This window comes from Pelophylax lessonae (genome assembly GCF_965119305.1).
Source record: "Pelophylax lessonae genome assembly, chromosome: 13".
NCBI classification, from domain to species: Eukaryota; Metazoa; Chordata; class Amphibia; order Anura; family Ranidae; genus Pelophylax; species Pelophylax lessonae.
In genome coordinates, this window is record NC_138780.1 from 67,197,928 (window position 1) to 67,223,434 (window position 25,507).

Below are 25,507 nucleotides of genomic sequence, written 5' to 3' on the forward strand. Positions count from 1 at the left end.
ATGTTGGAGATGTGATGATCACACAGGATCTATCTTACACATCTGGTGGTCCTGCCACAAAATTCAACCGTTCTGGTAAGAGGTACACCGCCTCATTCAACAAATCACAACCTACATCCTAGACTACTCACCAGCTCAACTCCTCCTACACAACCCAACAGCACCAAGATAAACATATTTCAGATCCTTAGCCATGCATATGGTGAAGCGGCTAAGCTATGTATCCCCTGTCACTGGCGATCACCTGACCCTCTATCTATAAAAGAATGGCTCAACAGGCTTAAAAGAATCGCCGAAATGGAAGAACTCATCCACCAAGCCAGAGAAACTCCCCAGAAACTCAACTTAATTTGGGCTACCTGGCAACACTTTACCACAACAGATGGGTACAACACACTTATGACTTAACCCAGCATACCCCCTAAATTCCAGCATTTGACGGAGAAGAGGGGAGATCCCCCCCTTTTCAACTCTCCTCCCACCCTGCATATCCCATACAACCCTTTTCTTACACCTATATTTTCTTTATTCTTATACATTTAAGAATTAAATCAGTATCATGTTACCTAACCTGCTCCAAACTGGGTACCAGACTCGGAAAAACTTCTACAATTCGTTACCCATCCATACACCTCCTATTCACTTACATTTACATCATTACTCCTTAGAAAGGTACAGTTAAGATACCCCACAAAAAATTATAACACTCAAAGCAAAGGTTATGCACCCCTCGTCTGACTTTAACTCCACAGAGGTGGCCATGTATTGCCTCCCTCTCCGGACACAGTTAGTTCCCGTCGGGGTGTTCGTTGAGGAGACACATAGTCCAAGCACCTCTCAGCACAGCACATATAACCGAGGGATGATAGTGAACAAAAGTTAATAAGTAACGTGGTACTTACCAGCAATACATGATACATCCCAATACAACTGTTATTATGCTGTTTTGCATTGTCCTAAGTTCGACTTGTGACCTCCTAGAGGATGGCTCACTAATTATTGTCACTGTAACCTAGAAGATTTCTTCTCGCCAATTCTGTCAATACTATGTAACTCTCTTTTTGATAAACATTGCTGTAAAACTTTGATATGTATTGTATGTTTACAAAAAACCTTAATAAAAATATGTTGAAAGAAAAAATGGGCATTGCAGTTTGCTGTGTTTGGGGCTGCTTAGCCACAGACTGGTCAAGGTGCCCCGTGTCCACAGCCAAAAATGCGTACAACGGACAAGTGAGCATCAGAAATTGACCACGGAGCAGTGGGAGAAGGTGGCCCACAATGATGAATCATGTTTCCGTTTACATCATGTGGATGGCCGGGTATGTGTGCATCGCTTACCTGGGGAAGAAATGGCACCAGGATGCAGTATGGAAAGGAGGCAAGCTGGGCAGAGGTAATGTGATGCTGTGGGCAAAGATCTGCTAGAAAACATTGGATCCTGCCATTCATGTAGCTATAGCTTGACACGTACCCCCTACCTAAACAATGTTGCTGACCAAGTACACACCTTCATGGAAACAGTATTCCCGGATGGCAGTGAGCTCTTTCACCTGGATAATGTACCTTGCCACACTGCAAAAATGGTTCAAGAATGGTTTGAGGAACACAACTACGAGTTTAAGGTACTGACTTGGCCTTCAAATCCTCTAGATCTCAATCCATTTGGGCATCTGTGGGATGTGCTGAAAAAAACAAGTCCAATTCATGGAGACCCCATCTCACAACGTACAAGACTTAAAAGATCTGCTACCGACAGCTTGGTGCCAGATACCACACCATACCTTCAGAAGTCTCGTGACGTCCATGCCTCGATGGTTCAGGGCTGTTTTGGTGGCAAAAAGGGGACTTAATTAATATTAGATGGGTCAGCATAATGTTATGGCTGATCTGGGAGTCTCTCCTATAATGTTTACCTATCCTGTATAATGGCAGCTCGCACACACAAAGTGCAACACCTTTTAAAAATGTATCATAGGCAAGTACACTGTGCTTGGTAAATAATATCTTCTCAACTTGAATGTACAAAATGGGCCATACAATTACTCCAAAATTAAGGGGGTTTACATATAGTTGAAATTTGAATTACAGCTGTTGGCGTTAAAGTCAAATAAAGTGCGTGAAACAATACTTACTTCTTATAATTCTCTGGTGGAGACCATTTGGAACAACTGTTTCTTTGATCCTTTCCACTGAAATAAGAGCAGAATAAGAGAAGCTGAAATATTAATTGATATTTGCCTTTAAAGCGTACATCAAGGCAAAAAAATAAAAATTATATTTGTAGCATATCTTTGTCATACATGATGTACATTTCCTGTGTTTTATCCCATTAAAGACTGTGCAAGTACAGAAAAATACAGGCTGAAATGCACTCTGCTCCTAACTTTTCATTGTGGGCTGACAACACAGAGGGGGGTCCAATAACGCATTTGCGATGCATTTCTGGCGGTGTGGTTGTAGTCAGAAACCCTTAGCCAAAACCCTGTGACATTTTAATTGTTCATACTGACGCAAGCAAAAAATTCAAGCAGTTCATATTTCCAACACTGCTGTATGGGGTTATTGCTGTAACCAATTCATAAAGAAATACTGCCAAAACAATGAATGGTGAATAAGGCCTCTTTCATGTTGAAGCAAATAATTGTGTTGCACGTGTAATGTCACATCTTTTGGACGATTCTGCAACAAAATTCATCTTTACATTCTTCTGAAATAGGTTTCGATTAGTCTCCCAACTTCTGAGACCATTATCTCGACCTGTAAAACTTCACCACTTGGCTGGAGAGATGCTTGCAACGGTTCTGTTCTATCGGTGTTGTGACAGATTCACCTACACCTCCCCGACGTGTACAGGATTTTTATGCAAGTTCTGCCTTTTCTCTCAAATTGCAAGTTCTGTCATTTATTCTGTATATGTAATTGGGGCTGGCATTTTTTATATACCAACCCCATTTCTACCAAGGTATGTCTGTAAACAGTAGATCAGTGGCCCTAGTTTTACCCAGTGCTATTCATAAATGGCACTGTATAAATAGCTGTTGGGCAGCAGATTTGCCCGATAATAACTTTTAGACATTAGACAACTCGGAACACTGAGATACTGTATCAAGAGGATCCAAGGGGCTGGGTACCATGTGATCACTATGATTAGTCATCAATTTGATTAAAAGGTACTGTTTACAGTGTTGATCAGTAAACCCAAAACCAAAAATGTAATATGTTGCAGCTTACCAATCCTTAGATGTGGTGGCTGCATTTGTTTTTTTCCCCTGGTGATCTGGCCAGTAACACACCTCCTGTATTAGTGACCCCATTCTGGATAAATAAGCACAGGGGATAAATTTGGACAGCAGCATTGTTAATCTGAGTGGAGTGTTAGATATACTAGAAAACTTAAATACACTAGCAAATGGAAGCCAAAAATTCAGCAAATGCTTTAGAAGCAGTTACAGCAAACAGTGCTTTTCCTTTTGGGATAAAGGTTTTATATAAAAAAAAAAAAAAAGCTGGTCATTATAAGCACCCCTGCAGGTGTTAAACAGTTTGTCTTATCCCTGTAGCTGCAAGAGAGCTTATTTTAAAAAACGACACGCTTACCGGCTGGATCACTAGATGAAAATAGAAGAAAGCAAGCCTTAAAAAGAGAACTAATGCAGCCATCACATCTAAGAATTGGTAAGTTGCAATAAAATAAATGTTGGCTTTTGGGTTTAATACTGCTTTAGACTCAGTTCACACTGCTACGACATGGGAAAAACCCCAAGTCCCATGACATGTCAAATTCATTTAACAGAGAAATTGGATTTTTCCTACAGCTTACCCGTAAAATCCTTTTCTTGGAGTACATCACGGGACACAGAGCAGCCATAATAATTACTATTTCGTTATACGCCGCCTATAGGAGAACTGACACTGGCAACCAAAAAGACAGGAAGTCCCACTCTATATAACCACTCCCATACAGGAAGTACCTCAGTTTTGTAGCAAGCAATAAACATCCCAGAAAAGAGGGGAGGGACCTTTGTGTCCCATGATGTACACCAAGAAAAGGATTTTACAGGTAAGCTGTAGGAAAAATCCAGTTTTCTTTATCATACATCACAGGACACAGAGCAGCCATAATAATTACTATCTGGGACATCACAAAACAATGCACTTCAGGGGAGGGGGGGGGGACACAAAATCTGAAAAAAACACAATCAGTGCGAAAAGATCTACATGAGACACTGCGGTCAAATGCAGAATCCTCCCGGGTCCTAACAACCACCTGATAGAATCTAGTGAACGTATGTACTGAAAACCAAGTAGCGGCCCAGCAAATCCATAGAAGCTTGATGGCCAACTGCCCAAGAAGCACCTACTCTTATGGTACAGTGTGCCTTTACCGGAAAAGGTGGAACCTTCCCCTTTAAACCATACGTCTGGATAATGACCTGGTGAATCCACTGAGAAATTGTACACCTAGATGCGGAACCCTTTCCTCTGCCTTTCTGGCAGCACAAACAAAAGGTCGGTCATCCGAATTTGAGCTGACATCTTCAAATAAACCTTAAATGCACGTACTACATTGAGAGAATGTAACAACTTTTCCTCTGCTGGTTGAGGATTTGGAAAGAAGGAAGGCAGTTTAATGTCCTGATTCAAATGATAAGAGGACATCACCTTGGGCAAAAACCATGGGTGTGGACGTAGAATCACCCTATCTTGATGGAAGATCAAAAATGGCTCCTTAGAAGAAAGAGCCGCTAACCCCGATACTTTTCTAGCTAAAGTTACTGCAACCAAAAAGACTAACTTTCTGGTCAAAAGAACCAGAGGAATATGCCGAATGGGTCAAAGGGCTGTTTCTGTAGAACCACCAGGACAAAATTTAAATCCCAAGGACACAACGGTGGCCCAACTGGCCAAAGCATACATAGCACACCTTGCATAAAGGCTCAGACCAAGGAATACGAAGCAATCGGTCTTTGAAAAAAGACTGACAAGGCTTAAATTTGACCTTTAATAGTGCATAAGGCTAGCTTCATATCTACCCCTACTTGCAAGAAGGCCAGAATTCTCCAGATGATATATTTACGGGGATGCCACTTCCTGGCCTCATATCAAGAAATGTAAGACTTGCAGAGACTGCAGGACCAAAATCCAGGCTTCAATAGCCAAACTGTCAAAATTTAGATTGTAAAGCAGGGTGGAATATTGGACCCTGAGAGAGCAGGCCCGGACACAGTGGGAGAACCCATGGCCTTCCAACTTCCAACCTTAGAATTTGCGCATACCAAATCCTTCTGGGCCAAGCTGGAGCCATGAGGATTATTGGACCAGGGGAAAAGGCATAGAACAGGGAGAACTGCTCCCAGGGAGTCACCAAAGCATCCAGTCTGACCGCGAACGGATCCCTGGTCCTGGACACAAATTTGTCCAACTTGTTGTTGAACCTGTATGTCAACAGATTTATGTCCGCAACCCCACCAGCATTGACAAATGAATGCAAAGAATGTAAGGACCATTCCCATGGAAACGGCTGCTTGCAATTCAAAGTCTGCCTGCCAGCTCTCTATTCCTGGAATGAAAACTGCCAATAGGCATGGAACAAACTTTTCCGCACAGCAGGATAGAATGTGACCCACCTTCTTCTGGGCTGACTGACTCTTGGTTCCCCCCGATGGTTGATATAGGCCACAGCCGTGGCAGTGTTGGATTGTAACCTGACGGGGCAACCCCGATGTCTGGGAGTCCAGTACCTTACCGCCCCGACAAACCGCTCAGGTTTACAGGATATTGATAGGGAAGGTCCTTTCTAACCAAAACCATTGGTCCCTTGGATATTGGCTTCCTCCGGAACTGCTCCGCAGCCGGAGAGACTGGCATCTGTAGTCTACACTTTCCAGACTACTGGAAGAAAGAATTTCCCGCTCTCCAAATTTCTGCCTACCAACCACCAACCTAGACTCTGACGTACCCTCGGTACTACAGATTTGCGACAATCTAGGGCCTGGATCTTTTTGCTCCAAGCTGACAGAATGTTGTTCTGCAAAGGTCTGGCATGGAATTGGGCATAAGGAAATGCTTTGAACGAGGACACCATCTTCCCTAGCAACCTCATTTAAAGAAGTACAGAAGGATACTTTTTCACTCTTACGCTCCGAACCAGATCCTTTAGGGCTACGACCTTTCTTGGCGGCAAAAAACACCTTTGCCTGTACGGTGTTCACAAGTAAACCCAGATACTCTAGACTCTGAACCAGCTGCAATGCAGACTTTGCCAAATTCAGAATCCAACCCAGACGTTGTAAGAACTGAAATGCCCGGAACACATTCTGGCTGAGAGTAGAAGCCGACTGATCTATAAGTAATAGATCGCCCAGGTTTCCTACCACTGCTATCCCTTGAGACTTTAAAAATAGCCAATACGGGAGCTAGGCTTTTTGTGAACACTCGTGGAAGGCAAGGCCAGGAACTAAAAATTACGATCTTTCACCACACAGAGCAAAATCCTTTGATTGGTCTGAAAAATTGGCACGTGAAGGTATGCATTCTTAATGTCTATAGATACTAGAAATTCTCCTACTTGCAGAAAGGACATGACTGAGCGAATTGACTCCATTCGGAATGTGCGAATGTTTAAGAACTGGTTCAGGGCTTTGAGATCCAGACTAGGTCTCACATTTCCGTTTGGCTTGGGGACTACGAAAAGGTTTGAGTAAAAACCCCTACATTTCTCATCGTCCAGAACTTCTGTAATCACAGCTTGAGACCTCAGATGGTCCAGAGCCAGAAAGAAGGATCTTCTTTTTAGAGGATCTGCAGGCATGTTTCAACTTACAAACTGAGGATGAGGAAACACTAAAAATGCTAGTTTGTACCCCTGCGAGACTGTGGAAATAACCAAGGTGTCCTAAATAATTTCCACCCAGGCTTCCGAGAACTGCAGCAGCCTTGCCCCCACCCGACTGAGTGGGGGGTGTTCCTTCACAAGGTAGATTTAGAGCTAGGCATTTTAGGCCTCTGGGCCCAGGGTTTTTTCTGCCCTTGACCTGAAGCCTTGGCTCCAGATCCAGATGGCTGTGACTGTCGAAACTGCCTGGGATTAGAAGTACCAGGAATCTGAGTGTTAGATACCTTAAAAGAAGGATGTTTACTTCTCCTCTTAACTGGTAGAAGCGCACTCTTCCCCCCCAAAATCTTTTGGATACATTTGTCCAGATCGTCACCAAATAGGCGCTCCCCATGAAAGGGAAAGCCAGCTAGCAATTGTTTACACGGTAATTCTGCAGACCAACTCTTTATCCATGGGATTCTGAGCATATGAACCTGACAGAAGAGCAAACTGACACTTGCTGTATAGAGTCCTTAAGAGCATCTACTGCACAACACAAAGCCCAAGGTAAATCTGCTAAATCTTCAGTAGACTTTCCCTGAGAAGGAACACTCCTAGACACCCGTTTAATAAGATCTTTCAAAGATTGACAAACTCCTATAGCCGCCATTGCCGGTTGTATCGCAGAGCCTGCAATAGCTAAGGAAGTTTTTAGTGAGGATTCCGATTTCTTATCAGCCGCATCTTTAAAAACCTGGGCATTAGCTACAAGCAGTGGCGGCCCGTGCATAGGGGGCGCCAGGGCGCCACCCCCCCACCCCTAAAAAAAAACAAAAAACGAACAAATAAAGTTGTACAAAAAAAAAAATTGGGTTCGCCGGCCTCACCTGAAGGAACTGGTGGCTGGGGGGGGGGGGCTGTTACGTCCCAGAAGAGGCGCCAATTGGCTGCCTTCTGGGGGGTAACCTGGGCGCAAGTCTTTGCGATTGGACACCCCCACTTTCTGATATCCTGGCTGTGATTGGTCCAGTCTACAGCCTGGACCAATCATCATCCAGGATATTGCTGACGTCGCAATGGGGGCGGTGCCGGTGCGTGCGTCAGTCACTCACCGTCACCGCCGCTCAGAGAAGAGGAGAGGCCGCCCGCCGGTTCCCGCCGCCGAGACAAGGGAGAAGGACCCGCCGCAGAAGAGGAGGAAGAAGCTGAGCCGCGCCGCCGCCAGGTAAGTTTGAAGGGAGCACGCACGCTGGTCTCTGCATCGATTGGGGTACAATGCTGTGGGCACTCTGCAATCATTGGGGGACAATGCTGGCACTCTGCAATCATTGGGGGACAATGCTGGCACTCTGCAATCATTGGGGGACAATGCTGTGGCGCTCTGCAATCATTGGGGGACAATGCTGTGGCGCTCTGCAATCATTGGGGGACAATGCTGTGGCGCTCTGCAATCATTGGGGGACAATGCTGTGGCGCTCTGCAATCATTGGGGGACAATGCTGTGGCGCTCTGCAATCATTGGGGGACAATGCTGTGGCGCTCTGCAATCATTGGGGGACAATGCTTTGGCGCTCTGCAATCATTGGGGGACAATGCTGTGGCGCTCTGCAATCATTGGGGGACAATGCTGTGGCGCTCTGCAATCATTGGGGGACAATGCTGTTGGCACTCTGCAATCATTGGGGGACAATGCTGTTGGCACTCTGCAATCATTGGGGGACAATGCTGTGGCGCTCTGCAATCATTGGGGGACAATGCTGTGGCGCTCTGCAATCATTGGGGGACAATGCTGTGGCGCTCTGCAATCATTGGGGGACAATGCTGTGGCGCTCTGCAATCATTGGGGGACAATGCTGTGGCCACTCTGCAATCATTGCGGTACAATGCTGTGGGCACTCTGCAATCATTGGGGTACAATGCTGTGGCACTCTGCAATCATTGGGGTACAATGCTGTGGCACTCTGCAATCATTGGGGTACAATGCTGTGGCACTCTGCAATCATTGGGGTACAATGCTGTGGGCACTCTGCAATCATTGGGGTACAATGCTGTGGGCACTCTGCAATCATTGGGGGACAATGCTGTGGGCACTCTGCAATCATTGGGGGACAATGCTGTGGGCACTCTGCAATCATTGGGGGACAATGCTGTGGGCACTCTGCAATCATTGGGGGACAATGCTGTGGGCACTCTGCAATCATTGGGGGACAATGCTGTGGGCACTCTGCAATCATTGGGGGACAATGCTGTGGGCACTCTGCAATCATTGGGGGACAATGCTGTGGGCACTCTGCAATCATTGGGGGACAATGCTGTGGGCACTCTGCAATCATTGGGGGACAATGCTGTGGGCACTCTGCAATCATTGGGGGACAATGCTGTGGGCACTCTGCAATCATTGGGGGACAATGCTGTGGCGCTCTGCAATCATTGGGGGACAATGCTGGGGCGCTCTGCAATCATTGGGGGACAATGCTGTGGCGCTCTGCAATCATTGGGGGACAATGCTGTGGCGCTCTGCAATCATTGGGGGACAATGCTGTGGCGCTCTGCAATCATTGGGGGACAATGCTGTGGCGCTCTGCAATCATTGGGGGACAATGCTGTGGCGCTCTGCAATCATTGGGGGACAATGCTGTGGCGCTCTGCAATCATTGGGGGACAATGCTGTTGGCACTCTGCAATCATTGGGGGACAATGCTGTGGCGCTCTGCAATCATTGGGGGACAATGCTGTGGCGCTCTGCAATCATTGGGGGACAATGCTGTGGCCACTCTACAATCATTGGGGTACAATGCTGTGGCCACTCTGCAATCATTGCGGTACAATGCTGTGGGCACTCTGCAATCATTGGGGTACAATGCTGTGGGCACTCTGCAATCATTGGGGTACAATGCTGTGGGCACTCTGCAATCATTGGGGTACAATGCTGTGGGCACTCTGCAATCATTGGGGTACAATGCTGTGGGCACTCTGCAATCATTGGGGGACAATGCTGTGGGCACTCTGCAATCATTGGGGGACAATGCTGTGGGCACTCTGCAATCATTGGGGGACAATGCTGTGGGCACTCTGCAATCATTGGGGGACAATGCTGTGGGCACTCTGCAATCATTGGGGGACAATGCTGTGGGCACTCTGCAATCATTGGGGGACAATGCTGTGGGCACTCTGCAATCATTGGGGGACAATGCTGTGGGCACTCTGCAATCATTGGGGGACAATGCTGTGGGCACTCTGCAATCATTGGGGGACAATGCTGTGGGCACTCTGCAATCATTGGGGGACAATGCTGTGGGCACTCTGCAATCATTGGGGGACAATGCTGTGGGCACTCTGCAATCATTGGGGGACAATGCTGTGGCGCTCTGCAATCATTGGGGGACAATGCTGTGGCGCTCTGCAATCATTGGGGGACAATGCTGTGGCGCTCTGCAATCATTGGGGGACAATGCTGTGGCGCTCTGCAATCATTGGGGGACAATGCTGTGGCGCTCTGCAATCATTGGGGTACAATGCTGGGGCACTCTGCAGTGATTGGGGTACAATGCTGTGGCGCTCTGCAATCATTGGGGTACAATGCTGTGGCGCACTCTGCAATCATTGGGGACAATGCTGTGGCGCTCTGCAGTGATTGGGGACAATGCTGTGGCGCTCTGCAGTGATTGGGGACAATGCTGTGGCGCTCTGCATTGAAAGGGGCTCGCACGCTGAACTCTGCATTGATGGGGGCACGGAACAGTTGCATTGAAGGGGGCACGCACGCTGAACTCTGCATTGATGGGGTCACGGAACAGTTGCATTGAAGGGGGCATGCACGCTGAACTCTGCACAGTGTTTATTGCATTGAAGGGGGCACAGCACAGTTGCATTGAAGGGGGCATGCACGCTGAACTCTGCATTCCGGGGGCACAGCACAGTGTTCATTGCATTGAAGGGGGCATGCACGCTGAACTCTGCATTGTTGGGCACAGCACAGAGTTCATTGCATTGAAGGGGGCACAGCACAGTGTTTATTGCATTGAAGGGGGCACAGCACAGCGTTTATTGCATTGAAGGGGGCACAGCACAGTGTTCATTGCATTGAAGGGGGCACAGCACAGTGTTCATTGCATTGTGGGGGCACAGCACAGTGTTCATTGCATTGAAGGGGGCACAGCACAGTGTTTATTGCATTGAAGGGGGCACAGCACAGTGTTTATTGCATTGAAGGGGGCACAGCACAGTGTTTATTGCATTGAAGGGGGCACAGAACAGTGTTTATTGCATTGAAGGGGGCACAGCACAGTGTTTATTGCATTGAAGGGGGCACAGCACAGTGTTTATTGCATTGAAGGGGGCACAGCACAGTGTTTATTGCATTGAAGGGGGCACAGAACAGTGTTTATTGCATTGAAGGGGGCACAGCACAGTGTTCATTGCATTGAAGGGGGCACAGCACAGTGTTTATTGCATTGGAGGGGGCACAGCACAGTGTTTATTGCATTGAAGGGGGCACAGCACAGTGTTCATTGCATTGAAGGGGGCACAGCACAGTGTTTATTGCATTGAAGGGGGCACAGCACAGTGTTTATTGCATTGAAGGGGGCATGCACACTGAACTCTGCATTGTTGGGGCACAGCACAGTGTTCATTGCATTGAAGGGGGCATAGCACAGTGTTCATTGCATTGAAGGGGGCACAGAACAGTGTTTATTGCATTGAAGGGGGCACAGCACAGTGTTTATTGCATTGAAGGGGGCATAGCACAGTGTTCATTGCATTGAAGGGGGCACAGCACATTGTTCATTGCATTGAAGGGGGCACAGCACAGTTGCATTGAAGGGGGCATGCACGCTGAACTCTGCATTGTGGGGGCACAGCACAGTGTTTATTGCATTGAAGGGGGCATATCACAGTGTTCATTGCATTGAAGGGGGCACAGCACAATGTTCATTGCATTGAAGGGGGCACGCACGCTGAACTCTGCATTGAAGGGGGCATGTACACTGGTCACTGCATTGAAAGGGGGCATATACCATCTCCTGTACCATGACCTGTGACATGCCTATACCATATCTGTGCCATGCCTATACCATCTCCTGTACCATCACCTGTGCCATGCCTGTACCATCACCTGTGCCATGCCTGTACCATCACCTGTGCCATGCCTATACCATCACCTGTGCCATGCCTGTACCATGACTTCAAAGTCACGCAATTTTTTACTGCGTTTTTTGACGCGAAGCAATACCTATTACATTTTTCTTTTTGCGCCCCCCCCAAAAATTTTGAGCACCAGCCGCCACTGGCTACAAGACAGGTTAAATTTATGTTTACATAAGAAATCGCAGCATCCACTGTAGACATACTCCATTTTCTTGTGAACTTTTCCTCCATAGGATACAACAAAGAAAACCTTTTGGGAGGAATAAAATTCCTAATCGGGATGATCAGCATATACTATTTGCTCTAAAAGAGAGGATGTAAGGGGAAAGCCTGAGAATTTTGAGGCGGGCGTAACAAGCCTAATTAGGAAAAAGACTTCAAAAATCTCTAAGGGAGGCAATTTATATCCAGACCGGACCATTTCAGTGAGAGACTGAATTAAAAATCTCTGGAATTGAGAGGCTGAGAATAGCTACTCAGACCCCGACTCCCCAGAAGTGGAATCCTCTGTTTGGCCTTCTAAGCCATTTACAGCAACTTCTTTCACATCCTCTGCCCAATCCTGAACTAAAACGGGGGGCTCAGGTAAGGGGGATCTATCACGTTTCCTTCCTCCTTGTGACACTGAAGCAACAAAAAACAATAAGGTGTGACCACCCTCCTCCTGCGCTTGGTATCCAAGCCCCTCGACCACACTCACGGGACTCGCAACTGGCTTCTTAGATGGCTTAGGTCTTGCTGCCCATAACGGACTGGGGTAGTCCACCGATACTGAAAGCAAAGAAACAAAAAAGGGAGCACCGACCTAGCGCATTATCCTCAATAGAAGGCTTTATTGAAGTAACATTAAAAGATGGCTACTCACAGACGTAGATAAAGTAAGTCATATCAAGCTCAATTGCTCAAACGTCCGGGCGTAGTCCATACAATCTTTCATAACTGATGAGATGACGGCTGACGCGTTTCGAGGCCCAGCCTCTTCCTCCTCCCAGGGCTCTGAGGAAGAGGCTGGGCCTCGAAACGCGTCAGCCGTCATCTCATCAGTTATGAAAGATTGTATGGACTACGCTCGGACGTTTGAGCAATTGAGCTTGATATGACTTACTTTATCTACGTCTGTGAGTAGCCATCTTTTAATGTTACTTCAATAAAGCCTTCTATTGAGGATAATGCGCTAGGTCGGTGCGCCCTTTTTTGTTTCTTGACACTGAAGCAATCATGCCAGCAATCTTTCCCTCAAGGCCGGCTAAAGCTGATGCCAAATTGTCCTTATTGACTTAGGCTGAGACAGAAGCACTAGAAGTGGCTACTATGCCTGACAACCGTAATGGCTCAGATTGGCTAGTCGCCTCTGGCCTCTTAGGGGAGGTTAACACAGAGGATGCATGACTAGGATCTTCCAATCCTGACGGCAGCACACTTGTGCCCCTTCCCGCTGTGCCCCCCCACTCCTTTCCAGGGAGGACATTGCTCCAGACAAGAAAACTTGAGGTACTTTAGTGTACTCAAAGCTTGTGCTAAGCTGTAACAGCGTATCACACACAGCACAGTTATCCGAAAGTAACAGAACCTGTCAGTGCCTGTAAACATCCACCCACAGTGACTCACGCACCAAGCTGCAGCTTCTCTGTATCCCATCCAGTTTCTGACAGAAGCTCACCCCCCCCCCCCCCCCCCGGGAACACTCCTCAAATGCCGTGCCGTCTCCGCCCCTTACTGCGCATGTGCGGTGTGTTATGTGCACGTCCGCATGTCACGTGCACGTCAATGCGTCAGAGACACGCACCCTCCTGGCTCCACGTGCATGTAAATATGCTGAACTTGCGCGCACAATCTCCCGCAGCAGGGATGGCTACCTAAGGTGCTCTATGAAACTGAGCCAAGGAGGGTAAGCGGATGCACGGGCGGGAAGTACAAAGTCCCGCTGCCGCCAAGTATCAGGGGGGTTGAGAGCAGAAAAATGTAAGACATCCAAGGTAGGCAGGCGACAGCTGAATACACATACTGCCTCTAGTGGAGACATAAAACATGGCACCCAGTATCTGTTAAATTAGAAGATAATAGTGCATCATAATTAAAGTGAACTTACCACTTCCCCTGCAGGATTCTGCCAATAACTAGAATCCAATCTTCACCCATCACGGCGGGTTGTGTCACTTGTCGACCTTCAAGGATCGGGTCCCCCTAATTATTGGGGCCACTCCCTTGGACCCGTAGGGCACCCTGCCGCAACATCTTTGGAGTTAGTCTTACCAAGGTTCCGGATCCCAGGGTCCAGCGCCCAAGAGGATCGCATTACAGGCAATACCTAATTTTCCTTTACCCAGGCTCAGGTATCATCCTTTTAGTCTTCAACTTTCAGATGAATCTGATTGCCAATCCCCTTGGATCCAGAGATCTTAACCTGGACTGTAGCATAATCTTTTTTCTTCTTCTTGTATATGGAGAGCTTCTTCAATCATGACCATCACCTCTAAGACACTGGCGAAAAAACTGACATACTTCCTGTATGGGAGGGGTTATACAGAGGGGGACTTACTGTCTTTTCGGTTGCCAGTGTCCACCTATAGGCGGTGTATAACCAGATAGTAATTATTATGGCTGCTCTGTGCCCCATGATGTACGATAAAGAAAATACTGCGCTTGTGGTATAATGAAATCAAATTAGAGCTGCACCGCTTATTCAAACAGCGAGACCCAGTGTCAATTTATTAACACAAACTGAAAGTTCCAAGATTGTGAGGATAGGTGATAATCCCGCATTCCAAGAGCAGACAAAATCCCTCCACCTTGTGAATTCGCTGCCACCACATACAAGCATGTACTCTTACCAGAGAGTACAGACCTATTACTTCAAAGCAGGTGAATGGGTCTCATCCACTGCCGATTCAGCATGGAAAACAATGATCGGAATCGCTCCAGGCTCTCTCAATCATTCCATCCCATCAGTGGCCTACTCCAGCAGCTTGTGCCGAGTCCACAGCGACATTCTTTGCCCCTCACGGGTGCTGTTCTCTGACTCTTCCCTTATGGAAACTGGGCCCCAGGTCTCTTGAGGAAAGTCTCAGCTCAGGGTCTCTCTTCTTTACCACGCGGGCCCCCCTCCTGACCTCTCTCACTCTGGATCAATGCCCCACTTTTATAACACAGGATCAGTGGGTCACATCAAGTGACAAATCTGTTTCTGCTGTAAAAAAAAAAAAAGCAATTTGTTCTCCTATGTCCTGTGGATTCCGATTCTGATTGGGAACGATTTGATCAGCTTATGCACTAGCATTACTCTAATAAGGTAAGACGCAATGTCTTCATCCCTTTAGAAGTGATTAATCTCATCAAAAATTATTTTTTTTTGTTGTAGAGGATGTCCAAAATACAAACTTTTTTAGTTGCAGACTTCTGGGAAAACCAGTCAGCCAATAACACAAGCAGGAAATTCCAACTTTCAGGTTGCCATATTGCAGTGAATTTTCCACACAGTTACAGCGTTTGTCTACAACATGTATCAATTAATCCAGGGGTTCCATTCAATACGTTTTCACAGATCCAGCTTCATCAGAACAAGGGGAGGAAAATTCAAACATCAGTTCTGGGTATTCACGTACACCTTCCGCTCATTGTACAGTAGTTTTCTTTCCATGCAGGGTAGTAGATCCAGCTCAACTCCTTAATGATATCCCAGTTGTCCCACCAGTCCTGGTGTCTGACTGTTATCCACGCATTGTGTTTTCCTGTACACACACTTCCCAGTATGTATGCCCAGTATGTATGCCCAGTATGTATGCCCAGTATGTATGCCCAGTATGTACGCACAGTATGTATGCACTCTTACACTGAGGTGAATCCACAAGATGGAGGGATTTAGTCTGCTCTTGGAATACAGGATCATCACATATCATTATAATCTTGGGACTCTCAGTTTGTGTTATGAAATGGACACTGGGACTCACGATTTGAATAATTTGACAGTAGTGCAACACATTTGTTTATGATGTAAAGTTCAATGTTTCCCTGTGAGAGCAATCCTAATTGACACTACACAAGTTGCTCCAACTTTAGAAAAGGTTCCTGCATTACTTTGGTCTGACCTGGGTGTGATTTCAGCCTTTGTACAGGTCAAGTCAGAAGGAAGTTGCAGGGCAAAGTTGCAGGCAAAGTTGTACGACTTTGCCATTGCAGCACTGTGAACTGAGCCTTAGTCTCTTCATCTCCATCCTGCCACTGTAAGTGAGTATGGCATTAACTCCTTCACTTCCTCTGTGTATGACCTGTACATCAATGTATCTAGTGCTCTCAAGCTCCATATTTAACCCCCTAAATACCAGAAAGTAGACACCCCAAATTGAGATCACTTTGGGGGTATCTACTTTCCAAAAAGGTTCTATTCAGGCGGATTTGTACTATTCTGGTCTTTTTTTCCTTACATATAATAAAAATCGGAAAAAAAAAAACTGTGGTTAATAAATGCCACCAACGAAAGCTCTAGGTGCATCAAATAAATAACATAAAATTAATTTGGGTACAGTTTTACCTGATGGAGTGATTGTTAGTTAAACTAATCGCAACACTAAACTATGAAAGAATGGCCTGGTAATGAAGGATTATTCTACACCTGTACTCAAGTGGTTAAAGTTGTATTAAATGCATTCATAGTAACCTGTTTCCATTCCCCATTCTATAGATTTTACTGAATATGTACAAGCAATTTTTCTAACCCTAACCCTGGTGGCCCGCAAGGATGCAGCGGCTGAGGCGGAGGGTGACTAGCTGCAATGACAATAAATTAATTATCTTATCCGCCAGCTCCAGGTTGTGCATCACTAGTTGCCTGCACTTCCGGGAAAGAGAATCATGTACCCTGAGTGTCTTACATGCACTGTTCAGGCAGGAGCTTCAAAGCTGTGTGTGTATGAATGGACACACAGCATCGGGTCTAGTGCCAGCCGGGAGTGTGCACACAAGGGTAGCTCCATAGATCCGTGCAAAGGATAGGAGCCACCCTGAATCCAGAAAGGAGGGAGACACTGAAAAGACCAGGTGATCATGGAGAAATAAATGGACCAGTCTAATAAAATAAGAAGTTGCATATGCTGCAAATGTTGATAGCAGCACTAGAATGTGCACAAAACAATAAAACTTTAATATAATTTTACGTTTCCCCGGCCAAGCTTGCAATTTAGAAATTGTTATATTTCAGCAGTGCCCCAACAAGAAGGCAGACAAGCATTAGAGAGGGATTATATAAAGCTCTATATCAAGAGTTGAACGAGCATCAAGTAAAAAATAAACGTCACATCCAAATTACAATAAAAAACAAAATACTGCGGTGCCCAGGGAAAGAGATGGAATTCTATAAAATGTACACTTGTCCCAATAATGCTGACATACAATAGTGACAATAATAAAAAGTCAAAGAAAATGGTGAAGGTAGTCTGAGATAATTATTAAATGCAGCTGATACTGATCTAATGCGGTAACGCAGTCAACTCAAGCAAGGAGGGGGAGCTCCAGCAGCCTACATTGAGACAAAGAAAGAAAACACAACCATAATATAAAATAGTCAACTTTATTAATAAAAATATATACAAAATGCACTCACAATTATGCCAGCAATTAACCATTTTAGGACCGGAGGATTTTCCTGCTTTACGTCCAGGCCACTTTTTGCGATTCGGCACTGTGCGATTTTAACTGACAATTGCGCGGTCATGCAACGCCGTACCCAAACGAAATTTACGTCCTTTTTTTCCCATAAACAGAGCTTACTTTTGGTGGTATTTGATCACCTCTGCGCTTTTCATTTTTTGCGATATTAATAAAAAAAAGCGACAATTTTGAAAAAATAACAATATTTTTCTACTTTGACAGTTAAAAAATATCCAATATATTCAATTTCTGTCATATATTTAGGCCAAAATGTATTTAGCTACATGTCTTTGACAAAAAAATTCTTGATGAGCGTATTTTTAACCGCTTTAAGACCAGAAGATTTTACCCCATTCCTGACCAGGCCATATTTTGCGATTCGGCATTGCGTTATTTTAACGGACAATTGCGCGGTCGTGCGATGCTGTACCCAAATTTTATTTATGACGTTTTTTCCCCCACAAATAGAGCTTTCTTTTGGTGGTATTTGATCACCTGTGCGATTTTTACTTTTTGCGCTATAAACAAAAAAAAAAAAAGCGACAATTTTGAAAAAATAACAATATTTTTCACATTTTTTTATATGAAATTCCCCCCCCAAAAAAATGTAAAAATCAATTTTTTAACATTTTAGGCCAATTTGTTTTCTGCTACATATGTTTGGTTAAAAAAAAAAAAATCGCATTTTTGATTGGTTTGCGCAAAAGTTATCGCAGCTACTAACTACGGGAAATTTATGTCATTTTTATTGTTTTTTTCTTTAACAAGTAATGGCGGCGATCTGGCAGCGATCTGCAATTTTTTTTTTTACGGGACTGCGACATTGCGGAGCACAGATCGGACCCTTGACTGACATTTTTGACACTTTTGGGGGGACCAGTGACATTACTACAGTAATCAGTGCTATAAATATGCACTGTTACTGTAAAAATGACACTGGCAGGGAAGGGGTTAACTTTTATTGGTGATCAAGGGGTTAATGTATGCCTGGTGCTTACTGACATGTGTGGGGGGAGGGGACTGTGTGACACAGGCACAGATCGCAGGTTCAGCTATGCTGAATCCTGTAATCTGTCCCGGCCTGTCCCTTAGGAGATCTGCCTGCTCTGTTTACACAAGCGGGCGGATCTCCACACTCGATCCCCTGGCCCGACTCCCGCTGTGACTGAATACAGCAGGCGCGCGCCGCCTACAAGGGGAGGAGTCCAGCGACGTAGGTCTACGTCGCTGGATGATCGAATGACTTTGCCGCAGTACGCTCCATGTGAGCAGGTCGGCAAGTGGTTAAGCAGCAAAAAAGATCAGAAGCTTTCTAGTATAAATATTATCATATGAGATGTAAGATATAGGTGTCCTTTTATGAAACAGAGATGAGCAGTGATCCTGCTGATCACAGCTCATTTCCGATCATTCTCAGTTTATGAAACAGAAATGATCGCAGGAGAACATGTTCTCCGCTGATCCTCTCTTCACACGGGAATCTGTCATTGCCTGACACAGAAACAGCCAGGCTATGAAGCTGCGATCCCCGCACTATACTGGCGATCTGGGTCAGAATTCACACTCCTGGGTTCACCAGCCTGGAGCTTGTGAAGCGGGGAGTGAAGACAGAATCGGGGGAGAACTGAGGGGGAAAAAGGAAGATTATGGACTTCCTTCTTCCTCGTTCAGACCCCCCAACACAGTAATCATGTCCCCCTGCCATATTTATGTATATATATACATGTATATATATATACACACATACATGTAGATATATATTTAATGTGTATATATATACAATGTATGTGTGTGTGTATTCAGTGTATATATATACATATTTATGTAAGGGGACTATTATTTATAACCTCGTGTACTCAGCAGTGATAATTTATCTCTGCTTGTTAAAGCGCGCGAGGGATTTTCATACTACTGTAATCTCGCTTTGTCTCACGAGATTACAGACGCTCCATTGACTTCTACACAGATCTCCGAGAAAACCGTTCTCCTCTGATCACCCTGGGAGAACTGAAGTTCTCCGATTCATAAAATGGGTGCCAGATGTGATCATTTTCCCCAGAGAACTGTAGAGAAGCCAACAGAGAAAAAAATTCACCCGTTCATAAAAGTACACCATAGTACTAACAGCTTTCACAGCACTATCCAAAAAAAAAAAAAAAAAAAAAGAGTACGGTACAGTTACAATATAGTACAATACAAGGGGTTAGGAAAGGCTTGCTCGTGAGAGCTTGCAATCTAAAAGGTAGGAGTAAGTGATACAAAAGGTGCACAACTGTGAGGGATGAGCTTATAGAGAAAATAGAAGTACAGTTTTAGGTTGAAATAAGAAAGGTTTCCCTGAAGTGATGAGTTTTTAGGGTTTACGTAAAGGCAGACAGGGTGGGAACTGGCCAAGCGGAAGCAACTGGAGCAATTGGCAGAGAGGGGTGGCAGACACTGATGGGTTGGTAAGGTGGATGAGTCTTGCAGCAGCGCTCAGGATAGACTGAAGGGGGGGAAAGCCTGTGTAGAGGTAGGCCAATAAGGTAGAAGTAGTTGAGGTGAGATAACAAATGTGTGAATTAATAGACTTTGTGGTGTTGATGGTTAAGGAGTGATTTTTGGAAATGTTATGAAGGAGAAGGTGGCAAGATTTGGACAGCTGAAAGGAGAATCCTGAATTACACCCCGACATCAGGGGAGGGACTGATAGGTGTGCTGTTTATCTCCATGTTGAGGTCAGGGAGGGAAATATAGAGTGGGGAAAATTATTAGTGAGTGCATTTTTTATTAATAAATTTGACACTAATATACTACACTATGGCAGTGTTTGCACCGCTCTTTTCGGCCTTGTTTCAAGTCTTTACTGCTAACACAAGATTACTATTTCCTTCTTTGTGAAAGCAGGCAAAGTGTACCTGTAGGGTTAAGACTGTACGCATTCTCACCTGGTGATGGATTCATGACATTTCTTGCAGATCTTTTGCTTGGTGTTGCCATATGCAGGGAGAACAGCAGTGAATCCTAGACATCCTCCACAGAAGGAGCGTCCGCAGGATTTACAGCCACACTGGAAAAGACACATGTAAATATACACAAGACTTGCAGAAAATCTGTGGACAGGATGCCAGTTAAGCAGTTGGCACTCTAGCCTTGCAGAGCTGGGGTCCTGCATTCAGATTATAAAAGATTACAAATGAGATTCTAAAGCCCCGTACACACGCACCGATTGTTGGCCGACTGATCGGCTGTCTTTTGTCCAGTGTTGTTGAGTTAGTTTATATGTGCTATAGACTGCACACAAATTTTGTCGGCCAACAACAACCAACTGCAGAAGTGATGTCATGTGATGGTTAACTTTCCGTGTGATTTTTCTTCTCTGAGCATGCCCAGTCTTGCTCATCTGGCTTTTGTCGGCCGAAATCTGTACTGACTGACGAACAATCGGCCGTTCTGGTGACGGCCAACAAAGATTTTATAGCCTGCACACCAGATTCTGTTCGGCCGAAAAAGTCGCAGTCAGTTGTCGGAAGCATCATACTAACAAGCCTACAATCGGCCGATCGGGCGGCGGCCGAAAATTCACGGCCAACAATCGGTACGTGTGTACGGGCCTAAAGTTTACACTATGCAGACATTTGGAATTCCTCCCAAAACCCTAAACATACAGGTAGGTTCTATGAGTTCAAAGAAAACTGGCCCCTGTGGATGTATGTGTGGACTTGTATAGGTCTGGCGAGGACATCACAACATAAGTTTCATCAAAAACAGGGACTGTTAATTATTAAAAAGGTTGAGAACACCAATGGCTTGTGATAACTAGACAGGTAAAGTGTATGTGTAGGAAAACATTTTCTGTCTTTGGATAGAGTGGTAAAAGTTTAAGCTGGCCATACATGTGACAATTTTCGGCATGGCTCGCTTTGGCACTTTTCCACTGCATGGTACAGCTCGGCATGGCTCGCTTTGGCGCTTTTCCACTGCATGGTACCGCATGGTACATGTTTGAACGGTTCGGTACAGTTTGGCACAGCGGCGCTTTTCCACTACATGGTATGGCTCGCTTAAACAGTACCACCTCGGTGTTCCAAGCGGGCCGTACCTATACCATATCCCACAATCCTTCACATGCAGCCTTGATTGGTTGCCACTACTAGCCACTGATTGGTCAGAGAATTGTTGTAATCCCACCCACTTACTACTTTAGTGGAAAAGCAAACCGAGCTGAGTATAGCCTATACAGTGCTGAAACGTGCTGACTCGTACCATGCAGTGGAAAAGCAAACCGAGCCGAGTATAGCCTATACAGTTCTGAAACGTGCAGACTCGTACCACGCAGTGGAAAAGCAAATGGAGCCGAGTAGAGCCTATACAGTGCTGAAACGTGACGACTCGTACCACGCAGTGGAAAAGCAAACCGAGCCGAGTAGAGCCTATACAGTGCTGAAATGTGCCGACTCGTACTACGCAGTGGAAAAGCAAACCAAGCTGAGTAGAGTCTATACAGTGCTGAAACGTGACAACTCGTACACGCAGTGGAAAAGCAAACCGAGCCGAGTAGAACCTGTACAGTGCTGAAACGTGACGACTCATACCACGCAGTGGAAAAGCAAACCGAGCCGAGCTGGGCCAAGCAGTGCCGATTGGAGCAGAGCCGGTACTCGCAGTGGAAAAGCGCCAATACAGTCCCAAAAAACTGGTGGGGTATTAAATCTTGACTTTTCTGTCCAAAAAGTATATGTATAAAAAACGTATTGCATCCGTGATCAAAAAGTAGTGCAGGCGCTACTTTTACAAATTGAGCCACACCATATTGCATGGTATTGCCGCAAATGTGCTGAGGCCATTAACAATGAATGGCACCCGCACCCATCTAACAATGGAAGCATTAATGTGCAGTGTGGGAAACACGCCCCGAAATGTGCCTAGCCCACACTGCGTATTGGTGTGAATAAGCCTGAAAAGCAGAGCGCCCAGGGAGATATCAAGATTTACAGCAAAAAACTTTATTTGCTCTTAACAGATATAACAAAACTCTGTCAAACACAACGAAATCAAGCAAATAAGAGAAGTTTATTGTTACAGTTTATGTATAGCCCAAATCTTTTTAGTTTTGGATGGAGTATGGAAGGAATAAATACCCCTATCAGTTTATATCTTGCACTCTGGCTACCATTGGCAAAATTTCCCTTCACTTTCTGTCTCAGAGACTCAACGGGCACTAGAGAATTCTCGTTTTAGACGTCTGGTCATGTGGAACAGAGGTGCTCATTGCAAGATTTATCTTTACCTCGTGTTTTGAGGGCAACACACAAATTTTGGATGACCCCCCCCCCCCAATTTCTTCTCTGTGATCATGGTGAAAGTTAGTGAGAAATCCGATACCAAAAAAAGAAAAAAAAAAAATCTTTGGACAGCGAGTCCAATCTTTTCACACTTTATCCAGAATGAAACAATAAGGTTTTGCCTTTGGAATTTTTTCAAGAAAACATTTCAGTCCAGTGTAGTGTAAGAAGAACACACACACGTGTTATTAAGTGTTCTTGCATGGCCAAATTTTACATAGTTACATAGTTAGTAAGGTTGAAAAAAGACATCAGTCCATCCAGTTCAACCTATGATGTGTGTGTGTGTTTGCTTTTAACCGTACATTGTATACCCCTGTATGTTGTGGTCTTTAAGGTGTCCATCTAATAGTTTTTTGAAACTATCAATGCTCCCTGCTGATACGACTGCTTTTGGAAGAGAATTCCACATCCTTACTGCTCTTACAGTGAAGAACCCCTTACGCACTTTAAGGTTAAACCGCCTTTCCTCTAGTTTTAGTGAGTGGCCACGTGTCTTATTGTATCTCCTTTCTCTGCATAGTTTGTTCCTTATGCTCGGGTCACCAGTACAGTATTTGTACATTGATATCATATCCCCCCTCAATCGTCTTTTCTCCAGAGAGAAAAGGTTCAGTGCTTGTAGTCTTTCCTCATAGCTGATGTCCTCCATTCCCCTAATTATTTTTGTTGCCCTTCTCTGGACTTTCTCCAGTTCCAGCACATCCTTCCTGAGGACCGGTGCCCAGAACTGGACAGCATACTCCAAATGTGGCCGGACCAGAGTCTTGTAGAGGGAGAATAATCTCTATATTTCTGGAGTGAATCCCCTTTTTTATACATCCCAGTATTCTGTTGGCTTTGCTTGCAGCTGCTTGGCATTGCATGCCACTGCCAAGCTTGTTGTCTACCAGTACCCCCAAGTCCTTTTCCATCCTAGACTCACCCAGAGGTTCCCCCCCTAGTGAGTAGCTTGCTTTCTGGTTTCTGGCACCCAAGTGCATTACTTTACATTTATCAACATTAAACCTCATCTGCCATGTAGTTGCCCACCCCATTATTTACCACCCTAACTCCTCCCACAGTTTTTACACTACATAAACAGTAATATGTTTTGGTATACTCAAATCAATCGTCACTTAGAACCATGAAATTAGCATAAGTAGCGCTGATAGTAAAAAAGTAATGAATCACCAAGCATGAATCAAATAAAATAAAGATAAAGTCCTTAAAACGCCCATATAATAAATTGCTATCATATATAGACATCCATCCCTGGATATAAAGGGGTTAAAGGATTCCAGCAACAGCCCAGTTCACCAAGTAGGGATCACCACTAAGTGTCGGGGTCACCAAAACACTAAACCTCCACCGTTGTGATGTATTATATGGACGTTTTAAGGACTTTATCTTTATTTTATTTGATTCATGCTTGGTGATTCATTACTTTTTTACCATCAGCGCTACTTATGCTAATTTCATGGTTCTAAGTGACGATTGATTTGAGTATACCCAAACATAATTTTCCTTTTTAGTAGCTGCGGTAGTGTCTATAAAAGACGTTTTTTCATTCTGCTTGTGCGCAGGGGATATACTATATCACCAGTAGAGGGCGGTTTTGTGATATTTATATTTATCTCATAAACAGTAATATACCGAAACGTGCGGATTGTTCCCGATTGGTGTGCTATTACTTTGTGGAACATTTTGCCAAATGGTTCACGAAATATCGGCGTTTTTGTGGCGAAATTGGTCCCATAGGATTAGGAATGAATTGCGGAATGTTCAAAACTAGAGTGGGAGCTGAAAAATCAGGACATGATTTCTAAACTGCCACTTCTCCCTCACAAATCTTATATCAAAACGTTCAGCTATCCCTGCTGCCACTAAAAATGTCCACGGCTAAGCCATAGTCCTGATAGTTTTCACAATATGACTGGTGGAGGTAAGAACACTTCACATAATTTCCCCAGAAATTGTAGCTTTTCTAGTTTTATATAACATTCCGGCTTGTGGAAAGCACGTATTGCCATAAATAAGGCATGCAGGTAAACTCACCTCTTTTTTGAAAATAGTGAACTTGGATGCACAACAAAAACATCTCCCATCCATGTCACCTGTCAGATATAAAATTGGGTGCTAGACCGGTCATCATAGCAAAAACATGGAAAAGTAATGGAAAAAAAAGGACTACAAGGTTAGACAGGACAGCCCCCCTCCCCCATGTGGCTATTCAACAACGTAGCCAGCAAGGAGACTGCTCTTTGATAACTGGCACTCTCTTGGCTCCCAGAGATTTCCCAAGACAAGTATCAGCAAGGGAAATGAAGAGTGTCAGAAGGCTGACACCCCACGATTCCTCTTGCTTTGGGAAAATCCTCAGAGCCTAATCAAGAAAGTGCTGGGTAACAACAGCTGTCTCCTTTCTTGCTATGTTGTTGGACAGCTGCAGAGGGAAAATGGGTAGGTGGGCGCCCTGTCTGACCTCATAGCTAGGTTTATAAAGCACATAGGAACATGAGACAGAGTACTACATAATACATATACATTGTCCCCTGGGAACAGAATGCTGAAAAAAAAAAAAAAAATTAAA

At 45.0% G+C, this 25,507-nt stretch overlaps 1 protein-coding gene across 1 annotated transcript in view; it reads right to left on the bottom strand.

Moving 5' to 3' along the window:
- ZFYVE19 (zinc finger FYVE-type containing 19) overlaps positions 1 to 25,029 on the bottom strand; it is a 74,261-nt gene extending 49,232 nt beyond the window's left edge. Inside the window, exons 1-3 of the mRNA XM_082275192.1 lie at positions 24,973 to 25,029; positions 20,539 to 20,660; positions 2,136 to 2,192 (exon numbers count right to left, since the gene is read on the bottom strand). Of these exons, the coding sequence (XP_082131318.1) occupies positions 2,136 to 2,192; positions 20,539 to 20,660; positions 24,973 to 25,026 (233 nt within the window). The 5' untranslated portion in view covers positions 25,027 to 25,029. The remainder of the gene's footprint in view (positions 1 to 2,135; positions 2,193 to 20,538; positions 20,661 to 24,972) is intronic.
- Positions 25,030 to 25,507: the final 478 nt, after the last annotated feature.